The sequence below is a fragment of the Sabethes cyaneus genome, chromosome 1 (assembly GCF_943734655.1).
Source record: "Sabethes cyaneus chromosome 1, idSabCyanKW18_F2, whole genome shotgun sequence".
NCBI lineage: Eukaryota > Metazoa > Arthropoda > Insecta > Diptera > Culicidae > Sabethes > Sabethes cyaneus.
In genome coordinates, this window is record NC_071353.1 from 67,303,446 (window position 1) to 67,330,846 (window position 27,401).

The following is a 27,401-nucleotide window of genomic DNA, read 5'->3' on the forward strand; positions in this document are numbered from 1 at the left end:
CTATATACAGAGTGGCGACAATGTCAAAATTGGAATGATAATTATCTGTCAGTGTCATTCCAATCGAGCAGACAACCTATCCAACGCGTATGCAGGAAAGAGAAAGAAAAACCTAGGATAAGCCGCATTGCATACATTTGGGATGACTTGGCGCCACTCTGTATATAGTCACTCTAGGTACAGTGACTATCCAGCTTTTTACGCGCTATAATGGCGGACGCTATAAATTGTGCTCGTAATATGTGAACAATCTTTTTGACAACTCTGCGTACATCAAAACTGGGCACTCTTCTCCTGTACGGCAGTGTTGCTCTTTCTTTCGTTTACGCAAAAGAAGGAGGGCAATAGTTTTGTTTACATTTCGCACAGTTTTGCTTTCCTTCTTTGGCGTAAACGAAAGAAAGAGCACGGTAGTGTTGCAAGAGAAAAGTGCCAGATTTGATGTATGCAGAGTTGTCAAAAAGATTGCTCGCATATTACGAACACACTTTATAGCGGCCACCATTATAGCGCGTAAAAAGCTGGATAGGGCTGTTATAGAAAAAGTAAGAGGAATTTTTTATGGGGGACTTCATGACGTTACCTTTATAGGGCTTTAATCCAAACCTTTTCTTTATAGGGCTTTAAAAAAGACTAATAATCAGAGATGCCAGACGTGAAGACATGTCTTCATTTTGAAGACATTTTTGTTACAAAAAAGTGAAATGTCTTCGCTTGAAGACATGTCTTCACCATGCAATTTAAATGGGCGGAAAGCCGAAGGACGACAAATGAAGACATTTTTCCTTGATTTGTGACGACTTTTTAAAAAATCACCTGGCATCTCTGCTAATAATTATTGTTTACCACTCTCACTTTAGGTGGACTCTAGTCAACACCAACGACCAACTTACGATACGAATTTACAATAAAAGATAGGAGTTCAGTTTATTATCGTATTGTAAGGGAAATATATTAAGGTTTGTATTATGCAGCGTATTAGCAACTTTATCAATATTGGAATGTGGTTTCTAGGAATGGAGTCTTCAACTAAGATAGAAGAAATTAAAAAACTGCAAGATACCATTACAACTATTCGAAAAGATGTTCCCAAGCTATATAAAACATTTCTAATGATGGAATGCGAGGCTCAAACATCAGCTTTAGTAAGTATGAGTAACGCATTTATTCAGTACAGTCAGACCGTTATGTATTTCGACCATAATTGAAAATTCTTCAAAAAAATACCTCAGTTTATCATACGGACATACAGTCTATCAAACACTAACAAAATATACTAAGAGAAGAGCAATGCTAGTTTTGAACATGATACAATAGCTGGATTGTCATTTGAAAATTGAGGTTCAAACACGCGCCATTGTTTTTTGGTATTTCAAAATCAGTTTTAATTTATGCTCAAATTATGTCCATGAGACTGTTTTCATGGTGATGTCCCGTAACGCTGGAATGTGTCGAAACTGTTTATAAAATTCAAATACGCGTCATTGGTTTTTGGGTTTAAATATACATACATTGTTGCAGGAAAATGGTAAATGCAACATTAAATCTCAACAATTGGACATCAGCCTGCAACGCCCGATTGATTTAAATGGAGCAAAACTGCGAAAATCTGCAACCGATATGAGGGATCTTTCTGAGCGCACGCAGATGTTGAGAAATCTCTGCAAAAAATAATTAAACAAATCTTTATCAAAACTGTTTTTTTAAATAAACGCAATAATTATGTAACATACCTCGATATCAATCATTCTGCAAGTCCAAAATCGAATGTATTTCATTGTAAATCATTTCTAAGCAATCTAAACGAGGATTCAAATTCTGAAATACTAATTTTGTAATAAAATTCATTTAAAGTGAAGCGGCTGCTACATACGTTCAGAAGGGTAATCACAGGTTTTTTCTTAAAAAATGTTCCTTTTGTTTGTACCGACAGAACAAATACGACTTTCAGCTGCAGATATAAAATGGGTCAATATTTTAGTATTTCTATTATCGATTATCTCTAACATTTCCACATTCCGATTATCCTGTCAAATATTAGGAACATACCGTCATCCGGGGCGAGATTGTGCGAAAAAAGCATATATTTTTCTTCTTTAGCTCAGTATACACACAATTTAGGAACTAAGTTGATTTCAAACCTGTCAATATATACTAAATTGTTCAATTAACAACTACCGTAGAGATGGTTTAGTTACAATGAAACCTAATTTTACTGGAAGTGCATGAACCCCTTCTAGGGGGTGACATTGTGCCAAAAACATAAAGTTAGGCTAAAAACCTAAACAGTGAACATTATCATGTTTATAAAAAATACACATAAATATCAGTGTAAAGTAGTTCACATGGGGTCGTCCATGAACTAAGTGGACTACCCAAGTAACAATGATAGCTGAATTGCAAGAGCAATGGCTGTTTACGGGTTGGTTTAAGGCGATCAAAGCTGCATAAAGTAAGCGCTCAAATGGTGTTTAAATAAGCGATGTATAAGCTACTTTAAGTTTTTCTAACCAGTTCTCTCCCAAAAGCTGATGAAAAAGCTTAATAACTGATTTTTTTTGCTAAACAATCTGCTTCTAAACAGCCGTAAACATCAAACCATTTTACGGCTGCTTAAAGGTGTTAAAATGTAGAGTGGAAGCTTTCATTAGGCTCACAGCTCTCAAACTACTTTAAGTCTGCTTAAGGGTGTTAAAGTGGCTTTACAAACTTCTACCAAGTTTTCTTTCGGCTCACAGCACACATACTGTCAGATCACAGAATTTCGCAATTCGGCTGACAGCAAAAGTTTGTCAGTTATCGACATTATCGACTGCTTCAGGCTAGACGGGCTAGGCTTCAGGTGTAAAGATATTCTCGCTGTCTGTTCTGCAGATGCAAATGGGGCGGATCATACGGTGAGTGCTTATGGATCAAAAGATGGCGGGTTCAATTCCCGGAAAAAAGATATGCATTTTTAATTAGCTAGCTAGCTTACTTGTACGAATTAAAGTTATCCGAAACTAAAAATATCGCGTTGACGGCGAAATAAAAATGACGCGTTCCATATTTTTAAATTTGAAAATAGATTTTTTTTTGGCTGCATAAAGGTTGATGAAGCGTTGATTAAGCAACTGGAAAAGTAGATTGCAAAACTATTTCTTGTTCTAAAAATAGAATTGACAGCATTGCGCAAATTTGCTATTTAAAAGTGCAAAAAAGTTTCTATTAAGCTTCATTGCAGCTTCGAAAGCAGCTATTAATTAGCTTGAAGCTTGATAAAATCACCAGATTTAGATGTTCAAGAGCTGAAAAAAGGTTTTCATTTCTAAACCTAAACCATAGATCAGCCACAGGTTGAATAAAATCAGCTATAAAAGCGTTTGGTCAGCCTGAAATTGTTACTTGGGATATTAGGGGCAGGGGGTCGGCCAAAAACAACGCATCATACAAAAAGTATGAACGAAAATAACCCGGAGAGGTCTGAAATAACTAAAAAAGAGTTCGTAGTCAATGCACAGCCATTATATAGCAAGTAGCGTTTCTAGGGTTTACAAGGGGGAGATATATGAAGGGGTGTATTCTAAGGGGGCATTCCGATTTGTAACCATTACTTCGTTCGAGAACCCGCGGCCGCAGAGCATGTGGCCTATCCACCCCCTCCCCCTCCTTTAAACTGGCTGTTTATACACGGTATAATATATTCGTCTTATAATAGAGTGTTTATTCAAAGTATCTGAAATTTTCAAAGAAAAAGTAAAAATTAGTTTAAATTATTTAGCAGACCTATGATGCTGTTTGCTCCAAAATGGATGATGCAATCTAATCTGTCAAAATATTGTGCTCAATAGTAAAGAATGTGAGTGTACTGGTGTATACTGACGTATTTTGGCTCTGTGTATGTGAAATCTACAAATTAGATCGATCATTATGGCTTGCTACAATCTCACCCCCGTGAAGCTCGAAAAGTACAAAGTTTCGAAAAATATTATTTTCGTAATCAAAATTTATCCATCATCATTTTGAATTTATGTCACCAGTTTCTATAGATATAATAAATTTTCACAAATAAACATTTTTCGTTTTTGGCACAATCTCACCCCCGTGGCCCAATCTCACCCCGGATGGCGGTATATTTAGGCTGTGAACCATTTCGCGAAATTTTTAACTTTTTGGTTAAAATTTGACAGTTCGATGGTTATTTCTCCTTGAGTGGTTAAAATCAGTTCAGAATGTGAACCATTTCATATTTGACGGATTGATAGTTTTTTTGCTCAATGAGAGCATATAAGGTGAGGATGAAAATATTGTTTATCTGTCCGAGTTAAAATCGGAGGAATTTTTGATGTTCATTTGCTTTTGTTTGATAGATAAAATTCATCTCATTTCAACCCGGGTTGTTTGAACAAATTTATAATGCGATAAGCATCCATACCAATGTAAAAAAAAATCTAACGAAAAATCAGTGAAACTTGTCGGAGCTCTCTTCCTCACCTGTGCATATCTCATTGGCTCTCAGAACTTGGTTAAAACTAACCATGCTCCCGAGCAGGGTTATTTTCGGAAAACCATCGAACTGTTAAATTTTAACCAAAAAGTTAAAAATTTCGCGAAATGGTTCACAGCCTTAATGTTGGGTACCGCTAATTCGCCAACCGATCAATCGCGAAACACTAATTATAATTTATACTTAGACTAGCCGAATTGTTGCTGATCCAAAATTCCAAATAAAGTACCGCTGTTATTTTAAAATTAATAAACTGTAACGCATTTTATCCCTGGGCATGGCATAACCTTGAGGATTGCTTAACTGCAACCAGGTCCCAGGGCTGGTCTGTATCTTTACACAAATGGAAGATGCACACTAGTGATGCCAAATGTGGTGAAGCCTACCAAAAGTATTTTTGAATCAATTTATTTGGCAGAACGTTCAAAATGGTAGCAAGACGTTCGAAGATTCGATTTACGAATCTTAATTTATATACATATACCTATTTTCTATTGATTCAGGGCTTTTGGTAAGGTTAATCACAAAGATATTACCTTTGACTTGGCTTGCCCGAATCGCGAATTTTAATCTATCCAGGGCAGTTGCCCAAGGGGTTTTCGTCTTTTTTCTTCTTTCAGTTTGTTTTCGCTGGAAGACCAAGTAAATGTCGACAAACTAACACGACCTGAACAAGAAAAGAATCTGGAACAACATGATAACAACAATAATATGGACCAATAACTGATTCAGGTGATGTGACGGGCTACAGAGAATCCAGATAAAGCTAACAAAGAAAAAGGCAAGAGAAAGGTAAGCGAACCAGTGATATTCAAAATTTATAATGTTTTCTAATAGGTTTAAATATTACTAAGTTTATTATTATTTCTTCAGCGAAAAACATAACATGGTTGCATACTGAATGAAAACTTGCCTAGAAGCGGGTGTTAGATTGGTCGACAGTAACTCAAAAACTCATTAATACATTTGTCAATCAATTGAGTTTTCTTTTCAGTAGTTTTCAGAAGTACGAACAAAGTTTAGATTCACGTCAACGCAATGCATATACTGCCATTATGCACATATCAAGTATGTACACTGTTGATGGAGATATGCGCATGATGTTAGTAAAACAATATTTTAGTGGGTGACATTACCTCTAAAGACTCAAAAAGACAAGATTTAGAAATTCTAAAATCCTATAAAGTATCTTAAAATCGATAAAGCATTACCAAATTCAAATTTGCTTCCCGACTTGTTTCTTAGTTAAGAAAGGAGAAACGTTCGACGCGACGTACCTACTCATCTGACTTTATCACTCGTCTTCAGACTCATATTCAGCCACCATGAACAACTACATCGCACTACAGTCAATTGGTTTTATTTTGAAAACCTATCCAAAGACAGTACTGGCCAACCAGTGTTCAACCGGCCGACATAGGCTAGTCCGTCTGGAAGTACTGTTGCAAGATAGAAGCTAAAATTTATTATTCTTTTGGGTTGAGCCTTGAAAATCAAGCTGCCAAGCAGCTCCAACTCAACACCCCACAAAAAAAAAAAAAAAAAATAAACTGTAACGCATTTTATCCATTATAATAGGTTTCGATGTTAGTTTTATTAAGAAAAGTCGTGTAATAAACAGAAATAGTAGGTAATAATTTTTACAGTGATAGATGCAAGTTGTTGCGATATGTTCAAAAATAAATAGTGACTGTTAATTTGCAGTTTGCGATTAGTGATTAGCGAAATTTCCACGATTATCTAGCAAATTGTATCGGTCAGCGAATTAGCGGAGCCCAACGCTGCATACAGTTAAATATATCGACTCTCCGTTTAAATCAAACTTATTCAGATTAATAGACTCATTCTGAATTATTGTTGATAAATCTGGATTATTTTGCATAACATTACATTACATTTGCATTACATTACAAAATAGGTTGGTTACCCTACACTTCAAACCACCTATCCATGGGAGTGATTAACATATATATTTTTCTAAAAATTTAAATTAAAGCTGAGTAGTCACAGTTAGCTTTGAGGTACAATGCTTATCGAACAAGCCAGTCGTCATCGTTTGAATGCCGACTGGGAGGTCTTGCTAGAATCAGTAGGATCGTTGCACTAGACTCCGTATTTGTCTTGTACTCTAATAACCAACTGCAGAGTCAAAGTTTCTATTTTCAATTCGCTGGTTTGTTGACAATTCCTAGCGTAGAAATAACGTGAACTTATCTTCGCGTCGCTATTGCGGCGCTCACTTTTCCCTTGCACACAACCTAATCGAACCGGTGAAAAGAGACATCGGCAGACAAGTCTTCCAAACATTTTGTTTTCTTACGCCCCCCGCAGAGTGGGTGGGTGGGACGAAGAAAGTTGAGCTTCACTTAAATATTATTAATGGAGGCAGAATAAATGTTTATGGCTGTTGTTAAATCGGTCGAGAAATGGGTCCTAAGTGAAAACAGATATAGAAGGGCCATGTCTTAAAAAACGTTTTTACTAAAGGGTTTGCTATTAAATTAAAGCTTTCAATTTCTTCGTGACGTTAACCGTACGCGGACTCGATCAACATCAGCTCACAGCTTTGGTGATGATCCTATAAAACAACCGTGATTAATCATTCTTTTTAGTATCATTGCGTCACAAAAATTTGATATAGTACTGGTTCTGCGACGACTCTAGAAAAACAAAATGCACGTCATTTACATAATTGCAAGTCAATTTGATATGAAATTATGACCATGAGTTTGCAGACAATTTCATTTCCTTTTTAAAAACGGCTAAATTTTCACAAAATAAGGGGATGCGTACGTCAGCGTAATAGGTACTCTCTGGGGTTTTAAAAGCATACTTACATTACAGAATATTTCATTGATAACCACGTCATGAATGTGTTTGATTGGAATCAGTTCAGTTTTTGTACCTCCAGTCATAAAGTGTGTTGAATATTGCAAGGCAAAATCTTTAACTAAGACCAGACGCTCTAAAAAAAAGGATTTAGTTTAAGGATAATAAATACCGTGTACATTTTATTACCGCCTCTTACTATTTTGATGCAACTTAAAGAAATTATCAATAGTAGCAATGCAAAAAATCCGTGAGCCCACATAACGTTGCAGGATCGCTCAAATGTCCAAATTAAACATGCATACATAATCAGAATTATCGAGCCCAGCTTTAACCGCAGTAAACCCTCGCGATTGAGCTCTGTGTTTTCGATTGATAAATGTAGTATGTTAGGAGATTTCTGCTCTATTCGCGCATTGATTTTTTTGCCAGTATTTGTCCAATAAAACACCATGATTGTTAAACACTATGGATTGCGATCCGTGACAGAATAATAATACACTAAAAGTTTACACGGGAAACGTAGTTAATAAAAATACGCTGTTAAAAACATTTTGATCATGAATGAATTTAGTCTTCAAATACAGATTACTGACAGTTACCGTATACACGGTACACGCACACTGTGCCGCGTATACATCAGCAACAGCACGCAATTTGTTGCTGCTGCTCAAAGTAAATTGATATATACCAGGTATGTGACCATCGAGGGTTGCATTAGTGTGTGTAGAAAGAAGAAGAAATAGTTCTGAAATATGGTGGAACTTGCATGAAAATTAAAACTAAATTAATTGTAATTAATGAATGCAGTTATATTATTCCAGAGAAATATTTGAACATTTACAATGAAATGTAAGGAATATATTTTAAAGTCATTTGCACTTGTAGCCTTCTTTATTATGCGTAAAAAATTTGAGAACATGGGTGACTAACTATTTCGATGTGCAATTGAAAAATGAATTAATGTTAATGTAATACTTCACGATCAATGCGGTATACGGTTGCTTGAATTAAAACACGTTCCATCCAACATTTTGCTTGCATGATGCTCTTGAATATCTGCCTTTAATGTCTTCTTTTAAAAAATAGTTTTATTCGAATAGATGCTTGTGCTACTGCTTGAAAATCCTTAAGTTGAAGTCACTGTTCCAAGATGATACCTTTTTATCATAAATTTACCCGTCTCAACACTACGTAGAAAACCATAAAAAGTAATCTTAGATTGCTACAAAACGGTCTTAGAAGATAATTAACACTTTAAAAGCTTACCAGAAATCAGACGAAAAATATCGCGGGCGGATAACAATGTTGCTCATGCTGCTTATTGAACAATCATGTCCGAGCATTTTAAAAAAAATCTTTTTTGTTTTACTACTTGTAGGAAAGCGATATAACGACATTTCTTTGAGACATCTTGATACCGCTTTGACGAAAAAATTTCCGCTTGCAATTTGGAATGTTGCACTTCATTGTATTCATGAAAATACATACTAGAAATAATGTTCTAAGCATAAACATAAAAGCTGTAAGAAAAAAAAGACAAATCTTGCGTATCCAACGATTTTTTAAAAAAATTAACTAATTTTCCATACAAAATGCTCGAAATCTCAGAACTGGTGTAGATGTGTTAGTGCAAAGTGCATATGACAGCTCGCATTGTCATATACCTGGTATATATCAATTTACTTTGGCTGCTGCTGTTGGTTTTTCCATGACGCTGTTGTAGGGTTTTTCAAACTGTGATGGATAAAAGGATAAACAAACCACTAACCAGAGATGCCAGAAGTGAAGACATGTCTTCATTTTGAAGACATTTCTGTTACAAAAAAGTGAAATGTCTTCGCTTGAAGACATGCCTTCACCATGCAATTTAAATGGGCGGAAAGCCGAAGGAAGACAAATGAAGATATTTTTCCTTGATTCGACTTTTCAAAAAATCACCTGGCATCCCTGCCACTAACACAACCGCAAATTATAGCAAGTTCGGCAGTGCTCGATTGAAAGAAGCAAGGGGTATCCAACAGCGATGATTACTACGCACCTTTGAAAAAAGTTACTTTACTGATTAGTTCTGATTATCATTAATTTTTGGTAACCAATCTCTTGTAATTACTGAAAATTAATCATGATTACCAATGATTATTAAGATTATCATTGATTAATTCACTGATTATTATTGATTACCTAATTAATTTCGAGTCGGATTATGGGGTGTCGTATTAACGGGAGGATACTGTACCACATTGGCATTCTTTTAGTATAGCTTCTTTAAATTACCCATATGATATCATCAGTAAGAATAGGGGTGAATATCAACAAAATTAATAAAGGTGATATACGATACGGTACTACGGTACCAAAGCATATCAATAATAAATAATCAGTTTACTTTGTCCGGAAGTCTGGTCTGCTAATGTGGTGCAACGCATATTAATGCTAACGGATCATCAAAAGTGACAACGATCAACCAGGAAATGAGCACTAGACCAAGCCCAGCGCCGCTCAAACGATCTTTTGACGGATTCTTTAATGCTTGGCTAACGTTGCGGAGTCAGGGTCACGAGAAACCGCTCCGCAATGCACTGTATAATGTGATGATGGTGGCTATTGTTGCGGTGGTCATCGGTGTCACATTGGTGTTGGCCCCTTTCTTTAAACCGCTTCTATGGGCTTTCCTATTTGGCGCTGTTCTGTTTCCTGCCAAGAAGCGTTTAGCTGAAGGATTGAACCACTGGATCGAACAAATTGAAAAAGATGAACGGTATTTAGTTTTGGGAATTTTGGGGGCTCCAGTACAGGGTGTAAATTCCTTTGGAGAATTTTTGACTGAGTGGTTGATAGGACATTTCAGGATTATTGGAATTGGTTGTGGTGTTCTCGTATCACTACGGTTGATTCTTTGGTTTGCGCCCACCGAGATTTTTTTCTTACTTTGGAATTTCCTTGTATGGAATCATTCACTGTTTAAGGATATACTGAGTTCCTTAACATTACAAATGGTAGGTAAATACACATATATTTCTCAAACCGAGTTTTTAGATATATTATTGGATTTTTTACAGTTATTGTTTATTATCATTTTGTACATTGTCAGTGTATGCATGCTATGGAAAGTAGAGTTTTCAACACCATTCCTAATTATTGGCCAAATGTTATGGGTTCTGATAATTGGATATGGGTGCAGCTTCTTAGGCGCGTTACAAGTACCTGTATTCTTGGGCTTACTTACGTATGGTGCAATCGGCCTTATTTATAATCTGCAGCAGGATGAGAAAAATGTCCGTTTTATCGACAAATGGCACAGTCTGTTGGATGCCACAAGTTACCGTTTGGATGAAAGTAAAATAGAATCTGCTCCCGCGCCAACACTAGATGACTCAATACGGGTGGAAGAAATTAAATCAAAACTGCAGCTGAATGTTACCACTCCACGGTTATCAAGTACATTGAATGATTCGCATAAAAGTGTCAAAAACCAAGAATCATTGGAGTCAGATATGTATTTTAGAATACTATTTTACAGTTGTATCGCAACACTAATTTGGATGCACACATGGATTCTTTTTCTTGGTATCATACCGATGACTTTGCACTTGGTCAAACGTTTATCGGAAGTTCTTGGAATTGTACAATGGATTACTCAAAGTCTAGAACAGAATTGGCAAAAGCTAAGAATGTGGCTATTTCCGCGGCACGCGGCACTTTTGCCTCTTTGTCTACCAGGGATACTCAAAATGAACTGCAACATCCACTGGTATATTTGCGCCAAATTACGTTCTTATATAGATGATATCAGTTCAATCGTCATGATTGGATTCCTAAGCATATTGGTTATGCTAATCAGTATATTCGCATTTACCCAAATATATTCAGAAACTATCGCAGTAGCACAACTAGGCAGCAATCTAGTGAATCGAACTTTGGCACATCAACCAGAATTGATAGAAATGTTACCTATTGGTGAGTAACGGAATATGAATAATGTTCATTATTTCAAAGAATATGATTTTTATTTTTAGATATGCAATCAATGGATAACATTATTGATAATGCGTATAAATATGGCCGATCACATATTGAACAATATGTTGACGATATTTTTAATGACACGGATCCGACTCAAGCCAAAAAACTTAAATGTCAAATCTTAAGTGTCTGGGACAGAATTATTCAGAGCTGGATGGATAGGAACAACGGTGATGGTTTGGTTGGCCCACGAGTTAATAGTCAATCGATTAAAGTTACAATCGATGAAATTTTTATCAATCCTAGTAAGTTGTTTCGTGACGAATAATCCGTATCCATCTCATAAATCATCCTCTAATAGTTTAAGTATAGAAAATAAGTTAATTGTCTCATTAAGATTTATAATCGCAATTAACGGGTCGAGATAAAATGGAAGTTTTAACTGCCTACCTCCCAGTTGGCCTCAATCTCGACTGGGAGAGGAAGTTAGAGTCAATAGGATCGTTGGACTGGCCCCGCTATTTTCCTGTACTTTAACAGCTGGCTGCGAAGTCTGTCGTATAAAAACAGAAGGTCAAGTTTCGATAAAAACGGAATGTAGCACCTATAGGCATATAGGCTTTGCTTTGCTTTTTATGTTTCGGAAAATCGAGCTTTCCGACCATAAATTTAGAATACGCTCAAGTCTTTTTCTACACGGTTTGTTTTTTTTTCGATTACTCTAGAACGGTGCAACTTAGGAACCATTTACAAAATACGTGACGAATGTCGTGCCTCTTTCAAGTGTATTGACAAATTAATGAATGATCCCTAAGCTGATCCGTTCTTATTACCGTGTAAAAAAGTACTTGAGTGTAACACTGTCTTAAAATTATTAAGTTACTATAAAAATTAACGAATTGAAGAAGAAAAATGTTATAAAAATTTTCTAAGAATTAGAACATAGTTTTAACGTAGAACTACGTTTTTGTTTTCTATGTTGGAGTGCACTTCAGAAGTACGAAAAATGAACATGAAACGAGAAGTGGTTAAATTTTGCACGCTCATAACTCAGCTATTTCTCAATGTTTTCTAGAGATATTTACATCAATCGATCAAAAAATTTTCTATGGATCTAAGCAACTCAGCCACACACTGTAATTCTGTTGGTCTATGGCCACTGCGGAATACCGGGAAGAGAAAAAGCGGATCAACTTGTAACACTCGATCAAACTGGCCCACTATTTTCTGAAGAGACACCCGGTCTTAAGATAAGACACTATAAACACTGGATCAAATCAATAATAAGGAACACTTGGGCGGTAGCACGGTGGAGTATTTGTAGACTATTCCTCCGCAAATTCTTCTTCGAGTCTTTCCCCAAATCCTAATGTCTCCTTTAATCTTGCGGAGGAAAAAAGCAAAGCCTTGGGTAGAAATGTCTTTTAAAGACTTGGTCCTTCTTTATCGATAGACTTCGCAGTCGGTTATTAGAGTACGGCAAAATTGCAAAATTGGGCCTAGTGCAAGGATCCTACTACTAACTAGATACATACACACACACACACACAAACACACACACACACACACACACACACACACACACACACACACACACACACACACACACACACACACACACACACACACACACACACACACACACACACACACACACACACACACAAACACACACACACACACACACACACACACACACACACACACACACACACACACAGAGGCAATTTGGGTTTAGTAAGTAGTAGCTTTCGTTTGACGTCGAAACAGGAGCGTTGTACGGCCGTCATGTCAACTTTGCGAATGCATCATTGATTCTATCAATGAACTGTTTGCAATTCGTGGCTCCAGTTATTTTTGTACACCAAGATACTCAAAATCCCGAAGAAATCTTCGATTGAGCGCACTGAGATCTGAGACAGATTTTTCGGGTCGTGGTTTTTGGGTAAAAATGGGATCGAATGGATAATCAGGAACGATTGTGTTTTTTTGGCGTAATGCGATGATGCTCTAACCGGCCAAAACACGTATTGTCCATCTGCATGATGTTTTTGTAGAAACGGGATCAAAATTTTCTTCAAACATTCGTCTGGTGCATCTTAATTGATAGCCAAACCAGAGGGCTTGTTGTTGAAGAAACGAGAAAGAGAACGATGTCCTGCGTCCATAATTTTGGTTGGTCTTCTACTACCTAGCTTGCGAATTGGGCATCTTAGGATATGGGAAACAGTCGAAGCTGCAACAACATATGTTGTACCGTATACTTTTTGCCGAGATTTCTGTTGCAGTTCGTAGAAGTGTACAACGCGCTCCCGCACCTTCTTGCTTCGACGCCATTTTTAGCCAAACTGGACAAGCATAAACAAAACAAAAAATCTTACCAAAAAGAGGAGAGAGAGCTAACACATACATGCTCTCATTATTTCAAAATTTTAGTTGCCACTCGTTAGACGAGATCGGCACCTGGATGGAAGGAGTGGGGTTGCAAATAGCCCACCACAACACAAAGGTGCTATTAGCTAGCAATTGTAGAGCGGTGCAACAGTTGGACTCAACGTTGGTGAGCATACTATAATCTTTAAGCGTGCGCTGAAATACCTGGGTGTGATAGTCGACGTTCGGTTCAATTTCAACAGCCCCATTCATATGCCTGCAACAAGACGGCCAAGGCCTTCAACGCGATCACCAGAATCACGTCGAATGGTGCTGGTTCAAACAGAAGCAACAGGCGTTTTCTGGCTAGCGTATCTTGCTCTATGCTGAGATACGCGGGCCCAGCTTGGAGTGCAGCGCGGGAAATCTAACGGAATAGGGCAAAGTTGAACCGCACCTTTCGACTGATAGCCATACGAGTTGCTATGGCTTACTGATCCACCTCATCGGAAGCAGCTTGTGTTACCGCTGGAATGATTTATTTGCATTACACTGACATAAGGAGGGCATGATAATGAGGAGGAAACACCGGAGCACGTAGTTCTCGTCTGTCCAAGAATCGAGACAGTACGAAGCGAGCTACCATCTCTTAAACAGATAATATAGTCAGTGAAATGTGTAGAGATGAGAACATATGGAATGTTGCTCATAGGGTGATAACACAAATCTTATCCGATCTGCAGCGTACATGAAGAACTGAACAGCGTTCCAGTGGCATCAGCTAGCGTTAGATACCCAACAGTGCGAACTTCCAGTCGAGGTAGTCAATAGAATAAATGTCCTTGTGCCGCATATATCTGGATCCAAACCAACTCGATTCTGGGCGCGGTAGAACCCTTGATCGGAGTCGTATGAGTGGGGATGGGTTTTGTACCCTAAATAATCCCTGTACCCATATTGGACAAATTTAATAACCGGCGGAGAACGCCGCTTTACGCTATACATTTATTGGCGAAAGAAAGAAGTAGAAAGGCAAAAAAAAATTTTTTTTTTTAACTATCCTGAAAACGGTTGTATTTAGAAATACAATTATTTTGAGCATCTAATACTTTCTAGCATTATTGCAATACCGCCTTTATTTGATGTGATTTTCTTAACACTTTTTTTTCTTTTACAGTTACGAAAGCTGGAATTATAGGATTCGTGAAAAGCAACTTTGGAATGCTGGTGGAAGTTTCGGACTCACTTTGGATGCTTTTGAGAACTAATCTAACTTTGTTAGCATCTGCAGTCGGAACATTAGTATCTGTGATTCTGGGTGGTGGCCATGCCGTATTAAAGTTTCTTTTTCATACTGTATGATCCGACAATTTTGACAAAAGATGGAATCTCTTATCTTTCTTTTTTTGTTTAATAGATAATTTTCTTCACAACTTTATTTTATCTACTGCAAAGCAGCCAAGATCGTTATGCTCCAACGGCTATAACAATAAACAATTCATGGGGTCCTCGTATTATCCAAGCGCTAGAAGATTCTATTTCTAGTGTAGTTGTGGCTACTCTTAAACTGGCTTTATTTCATGGATTGTTTACATGGCTTACCCACACGATCTTCGGTGCTCATATAGTCTATTTACCGGCGGTATTGGCTTCGATCCTAGCAGCTGCCCCATTTCTGGAGACTTATTGGTGTAGCGTTCCAGCTTTCCTTGATCTTTGGTTATCACAAGATCGGTTTTGGCTTGGAATTATTCTCGTGCTTATACATTTTATTGTTCCGTCCAATTTTAATCCAATTATACATTCGGAAATTAAAGGGTAGGTTATCATCCGGAGAAAATGTTGCCTTGAAATAAACATATTTTTTCAGAGGTGGTCATCCATATTTAACTGGACTATCAATTGCTGGCGGAATGTACCTATTTGGTTTGGAGGGTGCATTGCTTGGACCGCTTTTGCTTTGTCTACTAGTTGTACTTTTTGAGGTAACCGTGAGTGCCATAAGAGATTCTCCAATGACACCGCAGACTAGGTAGGAAATGCTATGGAATTGAAAAATTGACCTAAAAATAATCTATTGACTATTTACCATTAAAACATTTATATTTTTTATGCAGAAAGTCTAGTTTAGACACCAATAATGAGCTTTATTCTCCTGCAACTACGTAAGTGACTTTCAATAATTAAGATACAAAAGATTAGAATTATTTTACCTGTAGATTATTGTTAAACGTAGTTTTGTTACGCACGTGTTGTATTCCTAAATTCGTACTAAAAGTAAACAGAATTAATGTTTTATAGTACTAACAATGTAGCTGAAGCTTTGTGATAGTCATTAAAACAAATAAAGAATTAAACTGAATCTCATATAAACAATCTGAATATTCAAATTGCAACTGTAAAAATGATGTTTATACCTACTTCTTTTTACTGTGCGGAATGCAGAGGTGGGAACTGCTGATCAGCTAACCGCTTTTAGCCAGCGACTAGTGTGCTCGCTACTGTTTTACCTAACTCACTGCGAATAAACATGTTATTGAAATAAAACGTAACCATACGTTTTATTCGTTTATAACGCATATGCAGCTAATATCGATAACAAACGATTTTTCATTAGTTGTGCTTTTATTATTGCATTTAACTTGTAAAAAGTTGCATATATAACAATTCAGTTTCACAATACAATTATATATTGCGTACTACTGGCACTTGAAATATAACGTTTAAGTACGTTATTTATTTTAGTGATACAAGTCCAATCGTCATGAAATTTGGAAGTTAAGGGTTTGCAAGGCTCCTCTTTCATATGCAATCAATTTTGTTCAAATCGGTTAAGGGACCTATGAGATAATGAAGTCTCATATTTTTCGTATTTTTATACATAACTTTTGAACTAAAAGTCCGATCAGTATGAAATTCAATAGCGACCTATGGGCAGGGATGGTTCGATCACTTTGACTCAATTTTGATTCATTTGACAGTAGCGTCCTAACCGAGCAAAATTTGACAAATTGATGTATGGGACATTTGTAGATAACAGCTAAATCTACAATTTTGCAGTATAAAGTGTTGCTGTATCTTTCATAGTTACGGTGCTACAATGCTAGTACCTCATTAGTAACTAAATGAACGTTAATTTAGTTACTAAAGAGGTACTACCATTGTAGCGCCGTAACTACAAAAGTTACAGCAACACTTTATTTAGCAAAATTGTAGATCTAGTTACTATCTACAAATGTCCCATACATCAATTTGTCAAATTTTGCTCGGCTGAGACGGTATTGTCAAATGAATCAAAATTGAGTCAAAGTGATCGAACCATCCCTGCCTATGGGACACCTAGACCTTTCATTTGAAAAGTGAGTGAGATTAAAAGCGTCACATACATACACGCACACATACACACACACACAATCATACGCGCACACACACAGAAAATGCTCAGTTTTCGAAACTGAGTCGAATGGTATATGACATTCGGCTCGCAGGACCTTCTTTCCATTTCCGGTTTTCCAAGTGATTTCTATACCTTTATACTATATATTTATATAGTAGAGAGGCAAAACGTTTGTTCCATTACTAAACTTTTTTGAATATTTGAAAAAAAAAAATAGATCGATTCTCTGGTAGTTGAGAACAAAAAAAGCAAAGCGCGTCAATCCGAGTCAGAAGTTAACTTTGTTTTTTATTCAACAGACTTCGCAACCAACTGTTAGGGTACAGGCGTACAGGACTCTACGATCCTATTGACTCTCTCCCAGTCGAGATTTGAACATACGGTCATGGGCTTCTTGGGCTAGTGTTGTACTTCGAGATCAACTGGGAGACCTAGAGCACATATCTCGCGTAACTTTTCAAAAGGACCTAAGTAACAATGATTCAAAACATCAGCTTTGCATGAATCGGTTGCTAGCGTCACTAGTTAGCTCAACGTTAAGAAAATTTTCGATGAAATGCATTTATGTCGCCGTAATAATCGAAAGAGCCCAAACTAAGCCCAAATTTGAAATGACGGTTTAATCGGTACGAAGAATGGAAAACGAGTGTTATGTCTGTTTGTCTGTGGCTTACTAATGAGTTATATTTGGTTGTCTGAAAATTTGAAAAGGATTGGTCAATTACCCAAGTAGCACTTGTAACTAATCATAAAAATAAAAAAATACAAAAAGATTGCACAGCAGTTACATTTAGGATACTTGTAACGAGTTAGGTTACATAAAATTAAAAACAGTTAATATTTATTTTGAAACGATGATTCTACAATTGATGAAGGGACGGTAAGGGAAAGTAATGAAGAAGGATTTTTTCGGGAATGAAGGGGAAGGGTGGAAAGGAAGGGGGGGGGGTAATAGGTAGCTATGGTTAACAAGTTGTCGTTGTGACTCCTATCTTTTGTCCAATGCTGGAAGGTGCATGGGTCGAACCAAGCTGTAATCAGAGATTATAACCGGATTTGAACCCACAACACCTGCCAGGGCGTGTCGCTCACTGGTACCCGTGTACCTTTTTTTTTTTTTTTTTTTTTATTGGGGCAAATATTCGATTACATAAAATACTTAAGAGTAACTATCCTATATCATATTGTGTGTTCAATCACAAGTGGTGACTTTTCAACACTATTAGAATTGCAATATATACTATTATTCTGATTTCTTATGATTTGTTACGACAATTAAGATTATTTAGCAGTAGGAATTACAACCTAAATGTAAGGGAAAAAAATATAAATCTTAACCTAATATCTAACCTAGCTAACTTATGATCTATAAAGAGACCTAATCATAGCAATAGAGGATTGCAACGATTTTTGACGGAAATTTGAAATAATTTTGTTTGACATAGTTTCTAGGGTTTCAACACCAGTAAGTCTATGTAATTCTAATGTACTAAACCAAGGAGGACGCTTCAAAATCATTTTCAAAATTTTATTTTGAATCCTCTGAAGACTCTTCTTCCTTGTAATACAACAACTTGACCAAATCGGAACGGCATATAACATCGCCGGTCTAAAAATTTGTTTGAAAATCAATAGTTTATTTTTCAGACAAAGTCTAGAATTTCTGTTAATAAGAGGATATAAACATTTCATATATTTATTACATTTTGCTTGAATACTTTCGATGTGGTCTTTAAAAGTAAGTTTTTTATCATAAATTAATCCCAAATATTTAACTTGGTCAGACCAACTCAAAGCAACTCCATTCATCTTGATAATGTGATTGCTATTTGGCTTAAGGGAAGAAGCTCTAGGCTTATGAGGAAAAATAATTAATTGAGTTTTACAAGCATTGGGAGAAATTTTCCACTTTTGCAAGTATTTGGAGAAAATATCCAAGCTTTTCTGCAGTCGACTACATATGACACGAAGACTTTTTCCTTTTACGGAAATGCTTGTATCGTCGCAGAATAACGACTTTGTGCAGCCAGCCGGTAATTCAGGAAGATCAGATGTGTATATGTTATACAGGATTGGGCCCAAGATCGAGCCTTGAGGCACACCTGCTTTAACAGGAAATTTATCAGATTTAGAATTCTGATAGACAACCTGTAAAAATCGATCAGTTAAATAATTTTGTAAAATTTTTACAATGTAAATTGGAAAGTTAAAATTTAGCAATTTCGTGATTAAACCTTTATGCCACACACTGTCGAATGCTTTTTCTATGTCTAGAAGAGCAACTCCAGTAGAATAGCCGTCGGCTTTATTAGCTCGTATCATATTAGTAACTCTGAGCAATTGATGAGTAGTGGAATGCCCATGTCGAAAACCAAATTGTTCATCTGCAAAAATGGAATGTTCAGTAATATGTGACATCATTCGGTTAAGAATTATTCTCTCAAATAATTTACTTATGGATGGAAGTAAACTAATTGGCCTATAGCTTGAAGCCTCCGCTGGATTTTTATCTGGTTTCAAAATAGGTGTAATCTTAGCAGTTTTCCATAAGTTAGGAAAATATGCTAATTTAAAACAGTTATTAAATATTTTAACCAAAAGTTGATAAGTGATTTCAGGGAGTTTTTTAATTAAAATGTAAAATATCCCATCGTCACCAGGAGCTTTCATATTCTTGAATTTCTTGATAATTGAACGAACCTCATCCAAGTCAGTTTCAAATACTTCATTAGGTGAGACGTTATAAGTAGAAATTTGATCATATTTTTGAGAGACATCGTTTTCAACTGAGCTCACCACGTTCAAATTTAAATTATGAACATTTTCAAACTGCTGAGCAAGTCTTTGAGCCTTTTGTTCATTTGTTAATAGAATATGATCGCCATCTTTAATTGCTGGAATAGGTTTTGATGGTTTCTTCAGAATTTTTGACAATTTCCAGAAAGGTTTTGAATAAGGCTTCAACTGCTCAATCTTATTCGCAAACTGTTCATTCCTCAAAGCAGTAAATTTTTGTTTTATCTCTTTTTGTAATTCTTTATAAATAATTTTCATAGCAGGGTCTCGAGTTCGTTGATATTGACGCCTACGTACATTTTTCAGCCTAATAAGCAATTGAAGATTGTCATCAACAATTGGAGTATCTAATTTCATTTGGACCTTCGGAACAGAATTGTCCCTGGCTTCAATAATAGCACTTCTCAAAGCTTCCAAAGCTGAATCAATATTGGTTTTACTTTGCAAACTTACTTCATGATTCAAATGATTCTCAATATGAGACCTGTATCTTTCCCAATTGGCCTTGTGATAATTAAACACAGATTTAATAGGGTTTAAAATTGTCTCATGTGATAAACAAAAGTGATTGGGAGATGATCCGAATCAAAATCAGCATGAGTAATTAACTCGCTGCACGCATGACTTTGGTCGGTTAGAACCAAATCAATTGTAGAAGGATTTCTTGTAGAAGAAAAACATGTAGGCCCATTTGGACATAAAATGGAATAGTATCCAGATGAGCAATCATTAAAAATAATTTTTCCGTTAGAATTACATTGAGCATTATTCCATGATCGGTGTTTAGCATTAAAGTCACCGATAATTAGAAATTTTGAGCGATTCCTTGTAAGTTTTTGCAAGTCGCCTTTCAGAAAATTTATTTGTTCGTTTGTACACTGGTAAGGGAGATACGCAGCCGCAACGAATAATATTCCAAGTTCCGTTTGAACTTCAATCCCCAAAGCTTCAATAACTTTTGTTTCAAGATGAGGAAGAGTGCGATGTTTAATTTGACGGTGGATAACAATAGCAACTCCACCGCCAGAACTTTGAATTCTATCGAACCTATGTACCACGTAGTTGGGGTTATATTTTAGTTTGATATTTGGCTTTAAAAAAGTTTCGGTAATAACTGCAATGTGCACTCTATTGACAGTTAAAAATTGTAAAACTCATCTTCGTTCGCTTTTAATGAACGAGCGTTCCAATTTAGAAATTTTATAGAATTATTTAAAGTCATTGCTGAACTTCAACTTCATTACAATTTCATATGTATAATTTGTTCCAATTCGAATAGCTTCGGTCATGGAACTTGTTTGCAACAAAGAAGTCATTAGAGTAGACATTGCTTGTTGCAAAAATAAAAGTTTATCCTGGGTAATCATACCTAGGTCATCATTAATGGCATCGTCCCTAGGTGGCCCAGGATTAATGTTTTTTTTGGAACTGCCTGGAATAACAGGTATGTCCAAGTTTCCGGCTAAGACCGAAGCATATGATTTACCTGACCTAGCTTGTACGGGTAGGTAATTCACAGGTTCTGCACTAACTACCGGTGGAATTTGCTCACGCTTAGGATTTTGTTTACCCTGATTTCTTCGCTGTAAAATAGCGATTCTAACAGGGCAATCAAAAGAATTACTTTTATGATTATTACCACAATTTGCGCATTTAAATTGGTTTTGCTCCTTCACTGGACAATCGTCCTTTTTGTGTGAAGGACTGCTGCAAATCATGCACTTGGAGTCCAAGTGACAATTTTTTGTGCCGTGACCATATTTTTGACATGAGCGACACTGAGTTAAATGAGGAATATTTCCTCCAAACTTTTTGTATAGTTCCCACTTTACACGCACGTGAAATAAAACACGTGCCTTTTCTAAAATATTTAAACTATTTACCTGTTTTCGGTTAAAATGAACCAGGTAAAATTGCTGTGAAATGCCCCCGGTTTCCCGAATTTGACGTTTTTTCTTCATTTGAATTACTTGGATAGGGGAAACGCCAAGTAATTCCGTTAATTCAAATTTGACCTCATCAACGGATTGATCGGTTGAGAGACCTTTTAAAACAGCCTTGAATGGTCTTTCATTCCGGCTGTCGAATGTATAAAACTTATACAACTTTTCAGTTAAATACTGAATAAGCAAATTAAACGAGTCTTCCGTTTCGGCCAGCACGCGACACTCGCCTCTACGGCCGATTTGATAATTGACCTTAGCGGTAGGAACTCGCAAAGAAAGCTCCTTCCGAAAATTTTGAAATTCGGTGACATATACCACAATAGGTGGAATTTTACCCCTTTTGTTAACGATATTTTTTTCATTAATAATATTAGTATCTCCGGCTTCTTGCTCGGAGAGAACGGAAAATTGATTTTCACTAGCAACGCTAGAATTTAGAGAGGGTATATCCCTCTTTCTCTTCCCGAGGCGAGCTTTCTTACTTCGACCTGACATTTAGAAGAAATAAAATAGTTTTTCAAAAAATGGATACACTAAAAATCTTTAGCCTTTCGGTAGCCTTTAGAAAGACTGATTACACACGTGGTGAATTTATAGGTAACCTAACCAACAGGCACCGCAAAAGAAATAATTTTAAACCCTGGGTAAAAACCAGGAGCTAGTAAAATATGCGACCGATCTGAACGACAGCTCGAATCACACTGACCCGTGTACCTTTGAACCACAGAGGCGCTGGACAAAAGAAGTCTGCACATGCTTTTTCCAAACTGTCATAAACTTGCTGGTCGCAAAACAGTTAATTTTCCGTTACGAGTAGTTACGATGTCATAAAAGTCGGCTAGTAACACTTTCGCAACAACTTGTTGACTGTTCCATGTAAACACAATGGATTAAGCAAAAACTAGATCTCAAGAATTTCACTAATGGTAAAGATAAACAATTGGTTCACGGGTTGTAAAATGCTCTAGTAAATGCGTTTATTTACTAATTGATGGTACTTGGAATTTTCTCCGCATAGACATTGATATTAAGTAAACAAATTTTGATTGTTCTCAAACGTTAAAACGATCAAGTTACATCGAAACTAAACCGGCAATGAAAATAGGTTACAGTGTAACTTAGAAATGACGACATGAGAAATAAGTGACCACAACAGATTTAATATTGGTTACCGTAACCGATAGCGTAACCAGGTCGAAGGCTAAGGTTACGTGCAACTAGAATGTAACTGAATTGTAACCTTCTATGATTAACACTACTGGTAAACTGTTTTATTCAAACTGAAACTATTCTTTGATATTAAATTAACACTTTCTTTTCACGACAATCACTAAAAACACCTTTTCCCGATATCTTTGAACAATGTCTGCTTAAAATCACTTCATGCAATATGCCGAAAACGATATAAAACTTCAAGGACGATGGTGTAGTGGCAAAGGAAAAATGGCTATGAATTTTACTAAGTGATAGCGAAAACAATTTGTTTATTAATGATTTGTAGGTGAATGCTCCACTAATTCTTTATTGCTAAGAATAAATTTAAAAAATCAGAAAATTAAAATGTTTTATATTTGTACATATTTGTTTTACAAAAAATCAATTTTTCAATTTTCAATTTTTCAAGTAACGAAAAGCTAGATTAAATAAGAGCGCGTGAATTTTTCAAAGCTAGAATCATGCATTTCACCATAAATTTGAAGCTGCATTAAAATTTGTGTTGAAATAACAAGTGAAATTTAAACTCTCTTCTATATTCAACAATTAAATTTACTGCTTGACGTTGACAGCCATAGATTGAAATAATAAACCTGCTGCATTGTTTTCGCAATGCAATAAAAGTTTCAAGATAACTAATTTGCCACCAATTGAAAGTCAATTTACAGTTTATGTGTAACTTCAATAGTAACCATTTTGTAACCATACATGTTACATATTGGTTATTGAGTAACTGTTAATGTAACCATATTTAGTTACATAAGTTGCGCTATTTCGGTTACACAACTGTTATATTTTAGGTTACAGTAACCGAAGTTTTACATTTAAATTTGTCGCATATCAGCCGCTGCGACTCAATTGTGACAACGTGTGCTACTTGGGTAGGTAATTTTCTACAGCGTTTCTTCCGTGGTGCAATTTGATGTGGGACACCCTTTAGAATATTTTGTAAAACGTTTTTTAAATGAGCAACACACTTCTGGTTTTTTCGCCCTCTTGAAATTTTTTACTACTATGTATATGAGGAAAGCAGTTTAATATTGTAAGGTATAGTATGCATATTAATATTTTATATAAATTCCTAATACGTGTGAGCTTCGTGCTTGATCTGAGCATTTCTCAAAATTATCATACCGCTTTGGACCGAACATTTGAATTAAATTTTGCTCACTGGCATTGTTACAGATTTATGAACGAAAATGATTTGAAAAAGATTCGGTGTCTCCTAAAAAAGCCTCCAACTTAAACGTGTTTCTAATACTTGACTCTTCTTTATCGACAGACTTCGCAGCCGGATGTTTTAGAGTACAGGCAAAAACATTCTATTAAGAAGACTGGCATCTCTTCCTCGCGCCCATACAAATGACAAGCAACAGCACACCCCTCCCGACAAAAGTTGAAGCTGTGTGTACATGTATTGGTGGGAAAAGATGTGTGCGAGTGTGGCAATGCATTGCATACGTGTTTGTGTACATCCATATGTTGATTTACACACCCTAGTATGTGTTAGTTCAACTTTAACTCGGTAGATAGTATTGCTGTTATACTTTCTCTCAACTTTTGGCAGAGTTGCCAGTCTTCTTCATGAAATGGTTTTGGTACAGGACAGTTAAGGGGCTAGTGCAACAATCCTCAAAAAATTTGCCAATATTTTCTTTGTTCTGTGATGCTGGGTTTAGGAGTTTCTTTTTAATAACCGATGTCGGAAATCTCCGGATCTCCGGAAATCTATATAGAGCCAATATTGTTCTATAAAAATAGTAATTTAAATATTTTTTGTGTGAATCCCGGTTTAATGGTTAGCTTTCGTAGAACAAGTTTCACTTAATGGAAAAATTTTATATTTTTACCTTTGTTATACTATATAACAAAGGTTTAGAAATTGGTCGAAAAACACGAAATTGATCCGAGGCCCGGAGGGCCGAATCACATATACCAATCGATAGAGCTCGACGAACTGAGCAATGTCTGTGTGTGTGTGTATGTGTGTATGTGTGTATGTGCAGCTCATTTTCTATCGCCTGTTTCTCAAAGGTGGCTGAACCGATTTGACCGCTTTTACTTTTGTTTGAAAGGTATTATTGCCTAGTATATCACTATTGAATTGCATTGCTGTCTGACGTTTCATTTAAAAGTTATAAGCAAAAATGTGAAAACTACGTGATACGCGTTTCTCCGGAACTACGCAACCAATTTGAACGACCTTAGTACCAAACGAAAGCTCTTGCTATTACTAAACTTTTTACTAAGTTTTATTGAAAACGGACAAGCAGTTTAAAAGTTAGCCTTAAAAAACCGGTTTTGACTAGGTACAAATGATCGCCTGTTTCTCAGAGTTGGCTGAACCGATTTATGCGCTATTATTCTCATTTGAAAGGTAATATAGCCTAATAGATCACTATTGATTTGTTTTTTGATTGGACGTTTAATTCAAAAGTTATGAGCAATTGTATACAACACATTAAAATTTACAATTATTTTCGACTATTTCATCTTAGATAATTTATCTAGTTTAAATTTTTTTGGCATCAAATTAGAGGTTTAATTGCTGCAAATATATCTGCAAAATTTCAGAAGAATTGGTTTTGCCGGTCAAAAGATATTAACCCTTGAACACTCGCGCCAACTTTTGTAACACGGTTGCTCGCGGGAGACAATAGCCCAAAACCAAAAAAATGTACGCATTAGAGTTTTGACTAGGAAAACCTGGTTTTAGGTTTATCGCACCTTTGGAAGAGTTTCTTGAAATTGCAAGCTCTATCGTCTGGTAGAATTTAAATTTTGATTAATCCCCCTAAAAGTGAAATAAAAAAAATATTTTTCTTCAGTTTCAATATAACACATTGATGTGTTCTGTAAAGTTGAAGAGTATATTATTACAAGAAACTTTGCTGAAGACAGTAACCTTCTATCTCTTCAGCGAAGAGAGAAAAATCTTATTTATTTGTCAAATCAGTTTTTCCATTTTAGCTCGTTTTGTAATTGTTGTATGACTTTTTCATGTTGTACAAATAGTAAAAATACACAACTTTGCTGAACATAGTATACCTCTATAATTGCTTGTTTAGGAACTGTAGAACTTTGATTATAAAAATATCCTAGTTTTGACCCCAAATTACTCGACTACCGACAGACGGATACATTTAAAACATTTTACTTTTGCTGATAGTTTTGTTGCATACAGACACTATTTTTCCATATGGAGAAACGAGAGAAAGTTCCAGCTGGGGCCTATTGCGGTACACCTCACATACTGATTGCTTCGTTTCTGTGATGTCAGTTTTTGCTGATCTATTTTGCCAACAGTTTAAAGTATTAATGCATTGAATAATTATGGTATTTTGCTCATAACAAGTTTATTGAAAAATATACGTTAGTTAAACATCAATTTGTAACTTTATAACAATATGGCATTCTAAAATCTACACGTGTTGTACAAAATACAACAGCGTGAGTAACCGAAGGTTAATAAAAATTGATGAAAACTTTATTGAATCAATTAGAATGGCATTACAGTAAATTATGCATAGTTCAAAACCTTTAAACTAGACCTTTACTACGCAATGTATATGTTAAATAATAATATTTCCTCTTACAACTTACTTTTACTTGCATTTACTCAAATTAGTAACAACTTACTTATACTTTCTCAGCAATTTCATGAAAAAAGGATCTATCAAAATTTATAAGTGCTCCTATTTTGTTCAAATTTTGTAAACTTTTTCAATTGCCAAAAAAAAATATGTAAACAAACGCACTACACAACGTTAACGTAGATGCAGACCGTATAACAAAGGTTCTTTCACCACTAGGTGGATTAAATCGGGTTTTTTCTTATTTACCGATTTTCATTATTATATTGGTGAAAATTATACGACAGAATAAATTTTCATTGTTGAGTTACAGCCGAAAAACTAACAATTTACCAACTTATAAATTGACTTCTTTGCTTAACGTAAGAACAACTTAACACGGACAGCACTTATGGTTCTTACAAAACATTAAAAGTACCTTTTACGCTAACCGGTTTCGGGTTTGATCCAACCCATCTACGGAGCGGTGGTCGACTGCATACGAATTGTGATTTGTTGTCTGCTACAGATTCAGTTTCGTCAGTTGGAAGATAGGCGATAAGATGTTAATTATTACGGCTCCTGTTAATATCGTATTTGCCGTATAACGAAAAATTACATCAAAACCGCCCTAACACATAACCTAACAACTATACTTCGTAAGCAACCAAAGTTTACGTTAGACAAGCTGTCAAAGTAGTCACCCATCCATGCTAATGTAGAAAATTTACTCGGAATCTGCACCGATAAATCATTGAATCGCACTTTTACCCGCATCGCACTTTTACCCCTCCTTACTCTACCTATAAAACCCGATTTAA

General features: G+C 35.9%; 2 protein-coding genes and 1 long non-coding RNA gene across 6 annotated transcripts in view; 2 read left to right on the forward strand and 1 right to left on the reverse strand.

The window, feature by feature from the left end:
• The first annotated feature begins 865 nt into the window (after positions 1–865).
• Positions 866–1,797, forward strand: LOC128741297 (uncharacterized). The gene is made up of 3 exons (XR_008412206.1): positions 866–959; positions 1,015–1,145; positions 1,522–1,797. It is a non-coding gene; the product is annotated as an uncharacterized LOC128741297 (long non-coding RNA).
• LOC128741281 (uncharacterized) lies at positions 1,078–7,861 on the reverse strand. 3 transcript variants are annotated; one of them, XM_053836983.1, is made up of 6 exons: positions 7,505–7,861; positions 7,324–7,451; positions 1,874–1,951; positions 1,734–1,818; positions 1,512–1,661; positions 1,078–1,441 (listed from the first exon to the last, which is right to left on the reverse strand). In XM_053836983.1, exons 1-4 carry the CDS (start codon positions 7,767–7,769, stop codon positions 1,741–1,743), a joined length of 549 nt encoding a protein of 182 aa, XP_053692958.1. In that variant the 5' UTR covers positions 7,770–7,861; the 3' UTR covers positions 1,078–1,441; positions 1,512–1,661; positions 1,734–1,740. The 3 variants fall into 3 exon arrangements, with proteins under 3 accessions (XP_053692958.1, XP_053692968.1, XP_053692976.1); XM_053836993.1 differs by having other exon boundaries at positions 1,078–1,457; XM_053837001.1 differs by lacking the exons at positions 1,078–1,441; positions 1,512–1,661; positions 1,734–1,818; positions 1,874–1,951 and adding an exon at positions 6,124–7,146.
• A 1,716-nt stretch (positions 7,862–9,577) lies between these two features.
• Positions 9,578–27,401, forward strand: part of LOC128740415 (transmembrane protein 245) — a 31,707-nt gene continuing 13,883 nt past the window's right edge. Inside the window, exons 1-8 of one of the 2 annotated variants that reach the window (XM_053835963.1) lie at positions 9,578–9,645; positions 9,717–10,314; positions 10,378–11,275; positions 11,335–11,586; positions 14,832–15,010; positions 15,072–15,472; positions 15,525–15,686; positions 15,772–15,819. In XM_053835963.1, coding sequence (XP_053691938.1) covers positions 9,790–10,314; positions 10,378–11,275; positions 11,335–11,586; positions 14,832–15,010; positions 15,072–15,472; positions 15,525–15,686; positions 15,772–15,819 — 2,465 coding nt within the window. In that variant the 5' untranslated portion in view covers positions 9,578–9,645; positions 9,717–9,789. Of the gene's footprint in view, positions 9,646–9,699; positions 10,315–10,377; positions 11,276–11,334; positions 11,587–14,831; positions 15,011–15,071; positions 15,473–15,524; positions 15,687–15,771; positions 15,820–27,401 lie in introns of both variants that reach the window. The other variant, XM_053835955.1, reaches the window with a different exon arrangement.

Coding starts and splice junctions, on each gene's coding strand:
- LOC128741281 (XM_053836983.1), bottom strand. CDS start 7,769: ATGGTGTTTTATTGGACAAATACTGGCAAAAAAATCAATGCGCGAATA. Junction 7,452..7,504: donor CATCAAAATAGTAAGAGGCG/GTAATAAAATGT, acceptor CCTTTTTTTTAG/AGCGTCTGGTCTTAGTTAAA. Junction 1,952..7,323: donor TCAATGAAATATTCTGTAAT/GTAAGTATGCTT, acceptor TTATATCTGCAG/CTGAAAGTCGTATTTGTTCT.